The following is a 17,596-nucleotide window of genomic DNA, read 5'->3' as shown; positions in this document are numbered from 1 at the left end:
AGTTCATGTAGCTTAATGACAATGAAATTGTACCCATGAAATGATCATTTATCTGCTATGAACACAGCTAATGATTTGATCAAAAGCTTATTTCTCTAAAATAATAATGCCAGATTTATCACTCTGTTTACTAAGCCACGCTAGTGGCTGCGTTGTGCTAATCCTGACGCAGCCCATTCATTTGTGTCGGCATTGCCTCGCAGCAGCCGCTAGCGCAGCTTAGTAAATGGGGGGGGGGGGGGGTTAGAGTGGGACAAAAATAGGTATATAGGTCCATTTGCATTCACAATTTTGAAACAGCAAATCAGTTCTCCAAGGTTTTAATTTGCTCCAGTTTTCAAAAGGAACATTATTCCACAGAAAAAAAAATCTAGCTGTAAAAATTTATAAAATTTCCATAAAATATTAGCCAATTGTTAAATTTAGCACATTTAGGGAAAAGTCCTTAAATGCTTTTTGAGGGATTTGACTACAATTTTTTCCTGATGAAGCCAAACATATTCATAGTTATTTAAAACGTATCCATACATTTGAACAATTGTGCTTTGTTTTTAAAGTGACAGAAAGCCACAGGCTAATGGCTATATGACCCTTCAAAGTCATTGATGCTTACTGCTTCCTGTGGTTCACTATCTCTTGCACTAAGATTATAGAGGTCCCTGGCCTCTGACGGACCTTATAACTATACTAGTAAAAAAGGCCCATTTCTGACACAAATGAAACGGGCGCTAGCAAAGTTTTCCTAGGAGTATGTATGTTTGAGAGAGTGTGTGTGTGAGAGTGACTGTGTGAGAGTGACTGTGTGAGAGAGAGAGAGTGAATGTGCGAGTGTGTGTGTGTGACAGAGAGAGAGTGAGACTGGGTGTGAGTGTGTCTGTGAGAGAGAGAGTGTGTGTGTGAGCACGGGAGTGTGTGCCAGGACCCCCCCTCCCTCCCAGTTCCAGGGTCCTCCCTCCCTCTGCCCTCTGAGTTCCAGTGTCCCCCTCCCTCCCTCCCATTTCCAGCGTCCCCCTCCCTCTGTCCCTCCGTCCCTCTCTCCTCCGAGTTCCAGGGTTGTTGTCCCCCTCCCTCCCTCCGAGTTGCAGGGTCGTCCCCTCCCTCCCTCCCTGCCTCCGAGTTCTAGGGTCATCCCCTCCCTGCCTCCCTCTGAGTTTCAGGGTCCCCTCCCTCCCCTGCATTCATCCATTTGCAGGCAACGTCCTCTGTGCCCTGCCCCCTCCATCCATCCATGTGCAGCATCTCTCTCCTGCCCCCTCCACCTCCCTCTGAGTTCCAGGCCCCCCTCCCTCCCCCCTCCGAGTTCCAGTGTCCCCCTCCCTCCCTCCCATTTCCAGGGTCCCCCTCCCTCTGTCCCTCCGTCCCTCCCTCCCAGTTCCAGGGTCTCATGGAACTGGGAGGGAGGGGGGACGGAGAACGTTGGAGGAGTGACGTCAGCAGGTGGTTACAATTCCAGTGACACGCATTGGAACGTTGGAGGAGAACGTTGGAGGAGTGATGTCAGCAGGTGGTTACGATCCCAGTGAGACACATTGGAATGTTGGAGGAGCAAATTATTATATTAGATATCCTGAAGCTACATATTTTTATTTTTAAGGTAGCAATGAGAACTGTAGACCTCCCCCTGCACTTGAAAATGGAGATATTCTTGATCCATTATTGACAAGTTACAAACCAGGTTCCTCTGCGGAATACAGATGTCACAGCTACCACTTAATGGAAGGGTCAAAAACAGCTGTTTGTGTTGAAGGGAAATGGTCATCCCAACCCACATGCTTAGGTAAGTCTGGAAAAAAGTATCCCTCTTGTGCATTTTTTGAAAAAAGACACTGGTGGGTTACTGCTGATTCCATTTTACCTTCACTGTTAAGTTTGGTGCAATTAATGCCCACACCCAATTCAACTCTACTTCAGCAGGCTCATTCACAATCGGCAGAACTATATGAATGAGTTGCTGTTCTGACAGGACCCCTGATAAAGGCCTGCGTGCCGAAACACAGCCTGTGCTAGATATATCTTGTCAACCCCCCCCCCCCCCCCCCCCCCCCCCCCCCCCCCCCCGTATACAGAATTTGAAAAATTTATTGTGGTGCACCTTGTATACTGGATTGGAAGAATAAATTGAGCCTTTGGCTGCCTTGGAACTTTTCCATGGTGCCGTCCACCTTTTTGTTCATTTAAAAAGTATCTATCTCACAAATACATTATTTTATCAAATTAAAAAATCAAAAATTACAAAAATTAGAGAAGCGATTTCATTTATTGTGTGCTCCATATTCAAAATAATTCAAATGAACAGGAGGCTCCTGCCTGTTTAAATCATGCTGAGTTGGTCAGCAGGTGATAATTCCGTGGCACTTAACTGGTCAGTGCTGCTGAATATCCCTTCTGACTGCTGTGTAACTCCCCGGTAGGTCCTACCTAACCCAGGAGAGGCACCACAGATCTACAACAAATTGAAAGTCAGTGTAAAAGATCCCAGATGAGAATCCAACAACAAATACTTTATTAAAAACTCTACCCAATAGTAACATAGTAGATGACGGCAGAAAAAGACCTGCACGGTCCATCCAGTCTGCCCAACAAGATAAACTCATATGTGCTACTTTTTGTGTATACCTTACCTTGATTTGTATCTGTCATTTTCAGGGCACAGACCGTATAAGTCTGCCCAGCACTATCCCCGCCTCCCAACCACCAGCCCCGCCTCCCACCACCGGCTCTGCCACCCAATCTCGGCTAAGTTTCTGAGGATCCATTCCCTCGGAACAGGATTCCTTTATGTTTATCCCATGCATGTTTGAATTCCGTTACCGTTTTCCTCTCCACCACGTCCCGTGGGAGAGCATTCCAAGCATCCACCACTCTCTCCATGAAAAAATACTTCCTGACATTTTTCTTGAGTCTGCCCCCCTTCAATCTCATATCATGCCCTCTAGTTCTACCGCCTTCCCATCTCCGGAAAAGGTTCGTTTGCGGATTAATACCTTTCAGATATTTGAACGTCTGTATCATATCACCCCTGTTTCTCCTTTCCTCCAGGGTATATGTGTTCAGGTCCGCAAGTCTCTTCTCATACATCTTGTAACGCAAATCCCATACCATTCTCGTAGCTTTTCTTTGCACCGCTTCAATTGTTTTTACATCCTTAGCAAGATATGGCCTCCAGAACTGAACACAATACTCTAGGTGGGGCCTCACCCACGACTTATACAGGGGCATTAAAACCTCTTTTCTTCTGCTGGTCACTCCCCTCTCTATACAGCCTAGCAACCTTCTACTTTCGGCCACCGCCTTGTCACACTGTTTCGTCGCTTTCAGATCCTCAGATACTATCACCCCAAGATCCCTCTCCCCGTCGGTACCTATCAGACTCTCACCGCCTAACACATACGTCTCCCGTGGATTTCTACTCCCTAAGTGCATCACTTTGCATTTCTTCGCATTGAATTTTAATTGCCAAACCTTAGACCATTCTTCTAGCTTCCGCAGATCCTTTTTCATGTTTTCCACTCCCTCCCGGGTGTCCACTCTGTTACAAATCTTAGTATCATCCGCAAAAAGGCAAACTTTACCTTTTAACCCTTCAGCAATGTCACTCACAAATATATTGAACAGAATCGGTCCCAGCACCGATCCCTGAGGCACTCCACCTTTCCCTCCTCCGAGCGAATTCCATTTACCACCACCCTCTGGCATCTATCCATCAACCAGTTCCTAATCCAGTTCACCACTTCGGGTCCTATCTTCAGCCCATCCAGTTTGTTCAAGAGCCTCCTGTGGGGAACCGTGTCAAAAGCTTTGCTCAGTCAAAAGCGCATGGTTCGGGATAAGGTATCTTGCAAAGATACCTCACAAACAGGGAAGATAGGGTTTCTGGATAGTGAGGTTGCACAACAGACTGTGGTAGGCCAGGTGCCCTTAAATTCAACTAAAGATCAGACAAAAGATTCCAAATCAGTAGTGTCCAGTAATAAGCATCATGCAAATAGGAACAACAAACATACTCTGAAATGTCTATATGTAAATGCCAGGAGTCTAAGAAATAAGATGGGAGAGTTGGAATATATTGCACTAAATGAAACATTGGATATAATAGGCATTACTGAGACCTGGTGGAAGGAGGATAACCAGTGGGACACCGTCATACCGGGGTACAAAGTATATCGTAGTGATAGGGTGGACCGGACTAGTGGAGGGGTAGCATTGTATATTAACGAGAGCCTTGACTCAGATAGATTACAAATTCAGCAGGACACAAATCACACCTTTGAAACATTGTGGGTTGAAATTCCATGTATAAAAGGGAAAAGGACGGTAATAGGAGTGTATTACCTTCCGCATCGCCAGGATGAGCAGGTAGACGCAGAAATGATAAAAGAAATCAAAGACGCAAACAAAATGGGCAATGGGATAATAATGGGTGACTTCAATTATCCAAATATAGACTGGGTAAATGTAACATTGGGACACGCTAGAGAGGTACAATTCCTTGATGAAATCAAGGACAGCTTTATGGAGCAGCTGGTGCAGGAGCCGACGAGAGAAGGAAAAATTCTAGACTTGGTCCTTAGTGGAGCGCGTGATCTGGTGAGGGACGTTATGGTACTGGGGCCGCTTGATAACAGTGATCATAATATGATCAGTTTTACTATCAACCTTGAAGTAACTATACACAGGAAGTCAAATACGTTAGCGTTTAACTTTAAAAAAGGAGACTAAGATAAAATGAGAAGAACGGTGGAAAAAAAAAAACTTAGGGGGACAACTGAGAGGGTAAAAACTGTACAACAGGCATGGACGCTGTTCAAATATACCATCCTGGAGGCCCAGGCCAAACATATTCCACTAATTAGAAAAGAAAGACGGAACTCCAAAAGACAGCCGGCCTGGTTGAAAAGTGAGGTAAAGGAAGCTATTAGGGCTAAAAGAAATGCCTTCAGAAAATGGAAGAAGGAACCGTCTGAAAATAACAAGAAGCAGCATAAGGAGTGTCAAAGCAAATGTAAGGCGCAGATAAAGAAGGCCAAGAGGGAGTACGAAAAAAAGATAGCATTACAGGCAAAAAAAACATAGTAAAATTTTTTTTCGGTATATTAAAAGCAAGAAGCCAGCAAAAGAATCGGTTGGGCTGCTTTATCACCGAGGGGTAAAAGGGGCAATCAAGGAAGACAAAGACGTAGCGGAGAGATTGAATGATTTCTTTGCTTCGGTCTTCACCGAGGAAGATTTGGGTGGGATACCGGTGTCGGAAATGATATTTCAAGCGGACGAGTCGGAGAAACTTACTGACTTCACAGTAAACCTGGAGGACGTAATAGGGCAGTTCAGCAAACTGAAGAGTAGCAAATCTCCTGGACCGGATGGTATTCATCCTAGAGTACTGATAGAACTGAAAAATGAGCTTGCGGAGCTACTGCTAGTGATATGCAAATTTATCCTTAAAATCGAGCGTGGTACCGGAAGATTGGAGGGTGGCCAATGTAACGCCCATTTTTAAAAAAAGTTCCAGGGGAGATCCGGGAAATTATAGACCGGTGAGTCTGACGTTGGTGCCGGGGAAAATGGTAGAGGCTATTATTAAAAACAAAATTACAGAGCACATCCGAGGACATGGATTACTGAGACCGAGTCAGCACAGCTTTTGTGTGGGGAAATCTTGCCTGACCAATTTACTTCAATTCGTTGAAGGAGTAAACAAACATGTGGACAAAGGGGAGCCGGTTGATATTGTGTATCTGCATTTTCAAAAGGCCTTTGACAAGGTACCTCATGAAAGGCTACAGAGGAAATTGGAGGGTCATGGGATAGGAGGAAAAATCCTATTGTGGATTAAAAACTGGTTGAAGGATAGGAAACAGAGAGTGGGGTTAAATGGGCAGTATTCACAATGGAGAAGGGTAGTTAGTGGGGTTCCTCAGGGGTCTGTGCTAGGATCGCTGCTTTTTAATATATTTATAAATGATTTAGAGATGGGAGTAACTAGCGAGGTAATTAAATTTGCTGATGACACAAAGTTATTCAAAGTCGTTAACTCGCGACAGGATTGTGAAAAATTACAGAAGGGCCTTACGAGACTGGGAGACTGAGCGGCTAAATGGCAGATGACGTTTAATGTGAGCAAGTGCAAGGTGATGCATGTGGGAAAAAAAGAACCCGAATTATAGCTACGTCATGCAAGGTTCCATGTTAGGAGTTACGGACCAAGAAAGGGATCTGGGTGTCATCGTCGATAATACACTGAAACCTTCTGCTCAGTGTGCTGCTGCGGCTCAGAAAGCGAATAGAATGTTGGGTATTACCATGTTTCCCCGAAAATAGGACACTGTCTTATATTAATTTTTGCCCCCCAAAATGCGCTAGGTCTTATTTTCAGGGGCTGTCTTATTTATCGGGGAAACATCAGGGTTGGATCAGGGTTGGCCCGCCCGCCCTCCGTCGCTCCTGGAACCAACCCCAAACGCCTCCCCTCACCTTCGCAGCAAGCAGCAGCAGGGCAGGCCACCCCCTCCCTCCGTGTCCCGCCCCCGCCTGACTTCACGTCCGTGAGGGCGGGGCACGGAAGGAAGGAGAGGCCCGCCCCGCCGCCGCCCGCTGCGAAGGCGAAAGGAGGCGTTCAAGGCTAGCTCCGGGAGCGACGGAGGGTGGGTGGAGGGGGGGCCTGGTGACCTCGGGTGAGGGGGGGGCGGCCCGGGGGCGGCCCTGCTTTCAATGTGGTCCATGTTTCACCTGGCGAGGGCTGCCTCAAAGGTAAACAACTAAAAATAACATATTAAAAAATCAACAAAAAATCCAGACCATAAAGTTTAAAACCATCCACCTAAAATCTTTATAATGGACATAACACAACTCTTCCGTTCTCCGATTCCCTAATGTGGCTGTACCACATGAACTTGATCTTACCACAACATAACCCTGTATTTGTTCACACCGGAGCTTGCAAAGGCCTCTCCAGTACTATGTAAGCCACATTGAGCCTACAAATAGGTGGGAAAATGTGGGATACAAATGTAACAAATAAATAAATAATATACATACCTCTTTAGGAATCAGATTCCACAATTCAGTACCAGTAATAGAAAGCACCTTTTTTGATTGGTACTCACTTGACCATCTTTGTGGATAGGGATGCATAAAAGAGCACCCTGACAGGAGGATAGGGCTTATTCAAGATTGAAGGTCCTAGACTTCAAAAGAACTAACGCCAAGATGGGGGAATTTCTAAAGGAAGAGTTAGTTGGATGGGAACAGCTGAAGGAAGTAGAACAGCAGTGGGCAAAACTGAAAGCTATTTTCAAGGCAACAAACCTTATGTTAGAAAAGTACATACTGTAAAAGTGAGAGGAAATGAAGGCTACTCTGGTTCTCAAACATTCTAGGTGAAAAGGTAAGGGAAAAAAAGGTTAGTCTTCATAAATTACAAGAAAAGTCAGAAGGGGAAAGACAGGCAAAAATACCTGGAAACGTTAAGAGTAGCTGGAAAATCAGTAGAAAAGCAAAGATACAAATGGAAACCAATATGGTAAAATTGAGAGACAAAATATTTTTTAGATATGTAAGTGATAAGAGGAAGTAACATAATAGCATTGTGAGGCTCAAGGGGGGGGGGAGGAATAAGTAGAAGTTGATAAGGATAAAGCTGAACTGCTTAACAATTATTTCTGTTCTATGTTCTCAGATAAAAGGCCGAGGGTAGGACTGCAGAAAACAAATGCTAATGGGGATGGATGTGTGGTAGACCAGGACCAATTCTTAAAAGACTGTGTTTGGGAGGAGCTAACTAAACTAAAAATAGACAACGCAATGGGACCTGATGGGATACATCTGAAGGTACTCAAGGAACTCAGAGACTTTCTGGCAGCTCCATTGTTTAAGCTCTTCAGTGCTTCCTTAGAGTATGGACTTGTCCCCAAGGACTGGAGCAGAGTGAATGTGGTCCCTCTGCACAAGAGTGAAAGTAAGGAGGAGGTTGGGAATTACAGACCTGTCAGTCTGACCTCAGTGGTGAGTAAACTAATAGAAATGCTTCTAAAGCAGAGGATTGTGAGGTTTCTCAAATTGCATGGACTGCAGAACCTGAGGCAGCACGGTTTCACTAGAGGCAAGTCTTGGCAGACAAATCCGATTGACTTCTTTGACTGGGTGACCAAACAGTTGGATGTGGAAGGGGCTTTAGATGTATTATACTTGGATATTATCAAAGCTTTGGACAGAGTTCTGCACATGGGACTGATAAATAAACTAAGTGCCCATGGCATGGGTACTAAAGTGACTGTGTTAAAAACTGGTTAAGTGGAAGGAAACAGAGGATAGTGGTAAATGGAGTTTACTCTGAGGAAAAGGATATTATCAATGGTGTACCACAGGGATCGGTCCTTGGGATGGCTCTTTTTAACATCTTTGTGAGTGATATTGCGGAAGGATTGTCTGGTTAATTTTAATACCAAATTCTGTAATAGGGTGGATACCACACAGGATGTGGTATCATGAGGAAGGATCTAACAAAGCTTGAAGAATGGTCCAATAATTGCTTCGGTCTTTACGAAAGAAAATGTAAGAGATCTGCCTGTACCGGAAATGGTTTTCAAGGGTGAAGATGCAGAGGAACTGATAGAAATCTCAGTGAACTTGGAAGATGTATTGAGCCAAATTGACAAATTAAAGAGTAGTAAATTACATGAAACGGATGGCATACATCCAAGTGTACTCAAAGAAGCATGAAATTGCTGATCCGCTGTTCAAAATATGTATCTTGTCCATTTTTTCGAAAATACTGTCTGTCCCACCTCTTCACGAACCCGTTTTCGGACACGGGTTCGTGAAGAGGTGGGACAGACAGTATTTTCGAAAAAATGGACGTTTTTCAGCTGGGCATTTTGTTTTTTTTAGCGATAATGGAAACTAAAAACGCCCAGCTCAAAAACGTCCTAATCCGAGCCATTTGGTCGTGGGAGGGGCCACGATTTGTAGTACACTCGCCCCCCTGACACCAACTGGGCACCCTAGAGGTCAGTGCGGTGGACTTCAGACAACGCTCCCATATGCATAGCTCCCTTACCATGGGTGCTGAGCCCCCAACCCCCCTCCCCCAAAACCCACTACCCACAAATGTACAACACTACCATAGCTCTTAGGGGTGAAGGGGGCACCTACATGTGGGTACAGTGGGTTTTGCAGGCCTCCCATTTACCAGCTCAAGTGTTACAGGTAGGGGGGATGGGCCTGGGTCCGCCTGGCTGAAGTGTACTGCTCTAGGACTTGTTGCTGCTATAAAACATTGGCACACCAGTTGACACCTGAAGACTAATCTCTCCGAAAACGTCCTTTAATGGAATAAGCACGCTTACTCACAGTTAACTGCAGATCAGAGGTTGTGCCCCACTGGCAAAGAGTCTCCCTGGTACTGAGATGAGCAGTAGGTCAGAACTGGCAGAATGCTATACAATGCCCTCTTTCAGCCACATTCAAGGGAAGAACTAAGTTCTGTAACGTGGCTAACACGTGAAAGGGATCTAAAACTGACTTACAAAAATGGCCACTACCTCATGGACTACTGGAAACAAAACAGGGCACACTCTGACCCAGTAAGCAGGGGGGAAAGCACCATGGGAGTAGAGCCTACCAACTACCAATATCGTGAGCATTTGCCACAAGCTAGTGGAATCACGGAGCCCAATACCCTACACCCACCACAATGCATTGGTGATGTGACTCTGCAGTGTCCTTAACAGAAAAGGTGTCACACTCACCCAAGACCCACATCAGAACCAGGGAAAGGCTGTCACAGGATAGAACACATTCTGCTATCATGGAGGTTGGTATGGCATTTGAGGCTGGCATAGAGGCTGGAAAAAAAGTTTTTAAAGTGGGGTTTTTTTGGTGAGAGGGGGTTAGTGACCACTGGGGGAGTCCGGGGAGGTCATCCCCGATTCCCTCCGATGGTCATCTGGTCAGTTGGGGCACTTTTTTGGGACCTGTTCGTGAAAAAAAAGGTCCAAAAAAGTGACCCAAAATCGCGGTAAAAACGCCTTTTTTTTTCAATTATCAGCTAAAGATGCCCATCTCTCCTCGGCCGATAACCATGCCCCAGTTCTGCCTTCACCACACCTCCAACACGCCCCCATCAACTTTACCCGTTTCCACGACGGATTGCAGTTGGAAACGCCCAAAATCGGCTTTCGATTATACCGATTTGGGCGCCCACGGGAGAAAGACGCCCATCTCCCGATTTGGGTCGCAATATAGGTGTTTTTCTCTTTTGATTATAAGCTGGATAGACAAACATGGTTTAATGGGACAGAGTCAGCATGGGTTCAGCCAAGGAAAGTCTTGCATCACCAAGTTACTTCATTTCTTTGAAGGTATAAATAAACATGTGGATAAAAGTGAGCCGGTTGATGTAGTGTAACTAGATTTCCAGAACACTTTTGATAAAGTTCCTCATGAGAGACTCCTGACAAAATTAAAGAGTCATGGGATAGGAGGCAAGGTCCTGGTGTGGATTAGGAATTGGTTATTTGACAGAAAACATAGAGTAGGGTTAAATGGTCATTTTTCTCAATGGAGGAGGGTGAACAGTGGCGTGCCACAGGGATTAGTATCGGGACTGGTGTTATTTAACATATTTATAAATGATATGGAAATGGAATGATGAGTGAGGTGATTAAATTTGCAGATGATACAAAACTATTCAAGGTTGTTAAAACACATGCGGCCTGTGAAATATTGCAGGAAGACCTTAGGAAATTGGAAGACTGGGCATCCAAATGGCAGATGAAATTTAATGTGGACAAATGCAAAGTGATGCACATTGGAAAGAATAATCTGAATCATAATTACCTGATGCTAGGGTCCACCTTGGGGGTCAGCACTCAAGGAAAAGATCTAGGTGTTGTTGTAGATAATACACTGAAATCTCTGCTCAGTGTGTGGTAGCGGCCAAAAAAAGCAATCAGGATGGTAGGAATTATTAGGAAAGGGATGGTGAATAAGACCAAAAATACTATAATGCCTATATATCGTTCCATGGTGTGACTGCTCCTTGAGTATTGCAGTCAGTTCTGGTCACCGTATCTCAAAAAAGATATAGTAGAATTGGAAAAGGTTCAAAGAAGAACGACCAAAAAGATAAAGGGGATGGATCTCCTCTCGTATGAGGAAAGGCTAAAGAGGTTAGGGCTCTTCAGCTTGGAAAAGTGATGGATTAGGGGAAATATTATTGAGGTTTACAAAATCCTGACTGGTGTAGAACAAGTAGAAGTAAATCGATTAAAGACTAGGGGACACTCAAGGAAGTTACATGGAAATACTTTTAAAACAAATAGGAGGAAATATTTTTTCACTCAATGAATAGTTAAGCTCTGGAACTCTTTGTCATAGGATGTGGTAACAGCAGTTTTTGTATCTGGGTTCAAAAAAGGTTTGGACAAATTCCTAGAGGAAAAGTCTATAGTCTGCTATTGAGACAGACATGGGAAGCAACTGCTTGCCCTGGGATTTGTAGTATGGAATGTTGCCATGGTTTGGGTTTCTGCCAGATACTTGTAACCTGACTTGGCCACTGTTTGGAAAACAGGATACTGGGCTAGATGGACCATTGGTCTGACTCAGTATGGCTACTCTTATGTTCTTATGAAATGGCCTCATGGCAAGTGCTTCACTTGCCGCATGGCCATTTCCTGAAAAAAGAAAGATCTGCCTTTTACCCGCTGCGATAAAAGGAGGCCTCGGCATGCATCAAAAACACACGCTGATGCCAGCGCAGGCTCCCTTTTGCCGCAACTTTGTAAAAGGGGCCCTAAACACTGAGCACTTGGAGGATGGTGCCTATTTCCGTACATCTACCTTTTGTGTGTGTGTTTATGACTATGCTATTTTGTAAAGGCTTTTTTATGCATGTGAAACAGGTAATATTCATGGAAGAAACCTTATAAAATTACTCCCTTAGAGGGACATTTTAAAAATAATTTCTGTGTGTAAAGCAATGTGTTTTTATGAAAATATGCATTTATGAAATTGTGCTTAAGTTTACCCAAACTGAGTAGAGGATTTCCTGGAGGAGGGCTTGTGGAGAGGTTTGTATTTATGCACATACTTTTGAAAATTCAATATGTGCATAATGTTTACACACAAAATTTGTATATATGAAAGAGCAGATGTAAATGTAGACACATAAATTCCCTGAGGTAATTTCCAATAAAAGAATATAGGCATAATTTACTTTGAAAAATGTGTTGGTTACCCACATAGGGAACAGTATGTGTATATTGTTTACATATGCAGTCTTTCAAAATTTCCACTTTAAGTTTGTGAATTTGCTTATAAGTAAACGGAAGTGAAATGTCCCTTCTAAACATCCCATGTCTGTTTTCCAGAACCATGCAATGTAGATGTCAATGCAATGACAGTCAACAATATAAAGCTGAAATGGAGTTTTGAAGAGAATTTATCTTTTTTACATGGTGATACTATAGAATTTGTGTGTAAAGAAAACTATGATTTGCCATCCCCAACTGCAATGACAGAATTAATGGTTCAGTGTAACAGAGGACGTCTAAAGTACCCAAAGTGTATCAAGAATGGTAATATAATACTTTAAATGATATTTTATGATATATTATGCATTTTATGATATTGTTGTACAATGCTCTTTAATTTCCTCACAGAAATTAAGGTGCAATATATATATAGAAATTGGGGGTTAGTGCTACGCTCCTCATTTCTTTTCCTGGCTCTAAATCTGCTCCTGTTTCCACCCCCTTTTTATTTTCCTAAATTTAAGAGTTTAGTGAAATTTTGATTAAAGATTTATACACTCATACATTTTCAAAGAGTCCAGAGTTAAGATTATAAATCCATATCAGATCCATATTATTATTATTATTATTATTATTTTACAGGTGGCAAGTTAAAATGTGGATCTCCCCCTACTATTAACAATGGAGGTATTGAGTCCCAATCTGTTAACTATGAGACAGGATCTTCAGTAACATACAGATGTTCTAATTATCACTTTATGCAAGGGTCTAGCAGAATTCATTGTATGAATGGGCAATGGACCTCCCCACCAACTTGTATAGGTGTGTATAACATTTCTTTATTTCATTTTGCACAAACTGTGTAATATAAATCTGCATAGTTAAAGCAAAATTCCCTCACCATTGGGAATCTGTAGTTTGTGGTGTACAATATACAGGATGAGACAAAAAAAAAGTAACCCCCTAAAATTGTTTTGCAGTTTTCTCAGCAACCACTTTGAATTTCAATGAAAAACTTTACATACTTGTTTAGTCATCATTCTTAGGTATTGCCTTAAGCTATGTTGATGTTATTGACATTTTAGTGTTACTACCTAGCGATTTTTTGCGCGTTAAAATATTCGAGTTAAAACATCTCTATATATAAAAGGCACCTCCAACGTTCGAATGAAGCCTCAAGCCAGAAACTTGAGGCAGCCAAGATGTCCGGTTTGGCCATGAGTGTCTGCCCCGCCCTCGCGTCAAAACGTGATGACGTCGAGGATGGAGCAAACACACTCAACGAATCAAGGAAGCCCATTGGTTAATCTTTGTTTCCACTCCCCAACACAGCCGTCATTCCCATATAATGAAAACCAAACAAAATCGCCACTGCACCCCATCCCCCTGCCCACACTTCCCCTCACCCACCCTCCCGCAGCCGCTCGCTCACCATTCCGCCGCACCCCCCTCTCCTCTCTGACTCTGGCCATGCAGCAGGACGATTACTACACATGAGTGGAACTGACCCAATCAACTACAATGTAAGCAAGGAGGCCCATTGGTTAATCTCTATTTCCATTCCCCAACACAGCCGTCATTCCCATACACCCAAAACCAAGCACACCTACGAGCTGCTGATACACATTGTCGTTTTCAGTCAAAACCAAACAAAATCGGCACTGCACCCCATCCCCCCGCCCACACTCCCCCTCACCCACCCTCCCGCTGCCGCTCACTCACTGTTCCACCGCACCCCCCTCTCCTCTCCGACTCTGGCCATGCAGCAGGATGATTACTACACACGAGTGGAACTGACCCAATCAACTACAATGTAAGCAAGGAGGCCCATTGGTTAATCTCTATTTCCACTCCCCAACACAGCCGTCATTCCCATACACTCAAAACCAAGCACACCTACGAGCTGCTGATACACATTGTCGTTTTTTTTCCCTTTTTCCATCCGAAACACGTCTAAACTTGTTTCTACTGGATAAACTGCGCCTTTACAGGTAAAGGACAAAAGGTTTTTGCTTTTGGTTTCTTACTGCACACCTTTTTCATTTATTTGACAGCTACATATCTGTACATATCAATATCATGAAATCTAAACTATATATCACTAAATCAATTTATCCAGCCATTCTCTGTCAATGTGTGTCACTGAAAGAGTATGAGGGAGCTCCAGCTGCCTGTGGGTCACGACAGGACTTAGCTGCTGGACGCCAGAAGCAGTGTCTCCTTAGGGTGACAGCAAATAGCAACCCCACCTCCCCACCAAGCACCTCGCAGGGAGGGAGGGAAGAAGGGAGGGGACAGGACCAAGGAACTGGGAGGGAGGGGGAGGGACCCTTGAACTGGTAGAGGGACCCTGGAACTGGGAGGCGCACTATGGAACTGGGAGGGAGGGAGGGATGGTGACCCTGGAACTGGGAGGGTGAGGACCCTGAAACTCTGAGGGAGGGTGGGGGGGGGGACCCTGAAACTGGAAGGAACCTTGGAACTCGGAGGGAGGGAGGGAGGGGGGTGACCTTGGAACTCAGAGGGATGGAGGGAGAGATGGAGGGGGGACCCTGGAACTGGGACAGAGGAGGGAGGGGCCCCTGGCACACACTCTGATTCTCACATACACACTCTTTCTCTCACGGACACACTCGCACTCAGTCTCACTCTCTCTCTGTCACACACACACACTCGCACATTCACTCTCTCTCATACACTCAATCTCACACACACTCTCTCAAACATACACACTCCGAGGAAAACCTTGCTAGCGCCTGTTTCATTTCTGTCAGAAACGGGCCTTTTTCACTAGTAGTAAAATAACATCATTCAAATGATACAATTAACAATGTGTCAGAATTTTCCAGTCACTGTGAATGCTCAAAGTGTTCACCCCTGCTTTAACACAAGCCTTCAGTTACTTTGGGAAGTTCTTAACAGCCTTGTCGATTGGTCCCTTTCACAGGCTGTCCCAGATCATCTGCAGTGTTTCCTTGAGTTTGCGATTGTTTGCGGCTTTAGGCGGAGCTTGTGATAGGCCTCCAATATTGTTTCCCAGATGTGGTAGTCCAAGGGGGTCAGGTCCAGCAAATTTGGAGACCACTGGCCCTTTGTAATAAAATCTGGACACTTAGCCCAGAGCCAGTCCTGCGCGATGCATGCTGTGTATGCTAGCATACTGTCATGTTGGAAGATGAATCCGTTGGGTAGGTGTCAAATGCAGTCCTGAAGGAGATTAGGAAGAAGATGGTCAACATAATATATACTTTCAATTTTAGCTTTCTATAAGTATTGCCATACTGGGACAGACCGAAGGTCCATCAAGCCCAGCTTCCTATTTCCAACAGTGGCCAATCCAGGTTTCAAGTACCTGGCAAGATCCCCAAAACAGTACAATACATTTTATACTGCTTATTCTAGAAATAAGCAGTGGATTTACCCCAATTCCATCTTAATAATGGTCTATGGACTTTTCCTTTAGGAAGCCATCACTAAGCTAACTACTTTTACTACATTCTCTGGCAATGAATTCCAGAGTTTAATTACGCGTTGAGTGAAGAATTTTCTCCGATTCATTTTAAATTTACCACTTTCTAGCTTCATTGCATGCCCCCTAGTCCTAGTATTTTTGGAAAGCGTAAACAAGTGATTCATGTCTACCCGTTCCACTCATTATTTTAAACCTCTATCATTTCTCCCCTCAGCCATCTTTTCTGCAAGCTGAAGAGCCCTAGCTGCTTTAGCCTTTCCTCATAGGGAAGTCGTCCCATCCCCTTTATCATTTTCGTTGCCCTTCTCTGTACATTTTCTAATTCAACCAAAACACATGGCAGACAGACCATCATGTGCTGCACAAAGTTTTCACGCTGGACCAAGAGACGAGCTGGCTTGATGTCAGTTTTCTTCCCACTCACCCAGACTCGGATGAAAAAACAGCAACTTTTTTTTACCTCACCTTGCAGGTTTCCAGGTAAGGCCTTATTTAAAAATTGACTTTTCCTCATTCTCTAGGGATGTGGATTTGTTAACAAGTATTCAGTTTGGTTAAAAAATTAGCATGTGCACAATTGATTGTATACTTTAATCGCTACAAATGTATGCTTGTTCAGACAATTTCCATATATCAAAAAGGTCTATCAAGCAGTTTAAAAAAATATTAAAACGAGTGAAAAAAATCAGAAAAATCTGATAAACTGAAATTTTGGGGGGCCATGTACATTCTTACCATTCTCTGTCCATCTACATTTAAATTCATTTTAAATGCATTTCATGATGGCTAAAGACATTTAATTTTACTGTTATAAATGATTTAATAAAGGATTAGCCCCACAGCTTGATGACAGCATTTTGTACTAAGACAGTGGTTTGCAAACCTATCTTGGTGGCTCCCTAGTCAGTCAGGTTTTCAGGCTATCCCCAATGAATATTCACGAGAGAGATTTGCATGCCATAGGGATCTCTATTATGAATATTTATTGTGGATATCATGAAAACCGGACAGGCTAGGGAGCTCCAAGGACAGGTTTGGGAACCACTGCAGTAAGGTATAAGGGCTGCTGTGGTGCCACTAAATGGACTGAATACCCTTCTCTTGACTATACAAGTATAAACATATACCTCCTGTGCAGTGGCGTAGTTGACACCCGGGGCCGGTCATTTTTTAAACCCCCCCCCCCCCCCCCCCCCAAATCCAGTACTAGGCATACCGAGAATACAAAACACTCAGGACCTATAGAGCAATTCTACCATACCATAAGCAGTCATTTCTATGAGTCACACAAGGAAAAGGAAAGCATCTTAAACACTACAGTGAGCACTAGAACATCAATTCACCTATTGTAAAAATGAAACCAGACAGAATAGTACAGATCGTCGATCCTGCACAGTCAATGCCAATTGAAAGCCATGTGTTTTTCACAATCACAGATACTTCCTAATCCACTATAGAATAAGTAATCATAAACTTTCTATTTAGACAAAAATTAAACTGAACTCCCGATGCCAGACTCTGAATACAATGCAACACCACAGAAACAGAAAATGTCCCCTAGTACTGTGCAAAATATAAAGACAGCAGATATAAATTTGAAAAAACTAACAAATACCAATCACCACTTTACAAATTAACAAATAGAAATAAAACAAATACAGAAAATAAAATAATACCATTTTATTGGACTAATACATTTAGCTTCCAGAGGCCAAAATCTCCTTCTTCAGGTCAATACAGTATAGTGCTGTTACAGTATCCTATCTTGACCTGAGGAAGGGGGTTTTGTTCTCTGAAAGTTAAGTCAAAATGTATTAAAATTAGTCCAATAAAAAGATTACCTTATTTACATGTTCTATTTATAAACATT

General features: G+C 43.5%; 1 protein-coding gene across 2 annotated transcripts in view; it reads left to right on the top strand.

Moving 5' to 3' along the window:
- F13B (coagulation factor XIII B chain) overlaps window positions 1-17,596 on the top strand; it is a 145,441-nt gene that overhangs the window by 105,902 nt on the left and 21,943 nt on the right. For both annotated transcript variants that reach the window (XM_030207384.1, XM_030207383.1), the window contains 3 exons: window positions 1,595-1,777; window positions 12,372-12,578; window positions 12,897-13,076. In XM_030207384.1, coding sequence (XP_030063244.1) covers window positions 1,595-1,777; window positions 12,372-12,578; window positions 12,897-13,076 — 570 coding nt within the window. The remainder of the gene's footprint in view (window positions 1-1,594; window positions 1,778-12,371; window positions 12,579-12,896; window positions 13,077-17,596) is intronic.

Source organism: Microcaecilia unicolor, chromosome 6 (assembly GCF_901765095.1).
Source record: "Microcaecilia unicolor chromosome 6, aMicUni1.1, whole genome shotgun sequence".
Taxonomy (NCBI): Eukaryota; Metazoa; Chordata; class Amphibia; order Gymnophiona; family Siphonopidae; genus Microcaecilia; species Microcaecilia unicolor.
This window is presented reverse-complemented; position numbering and strand designations above follow the sequence as displayed.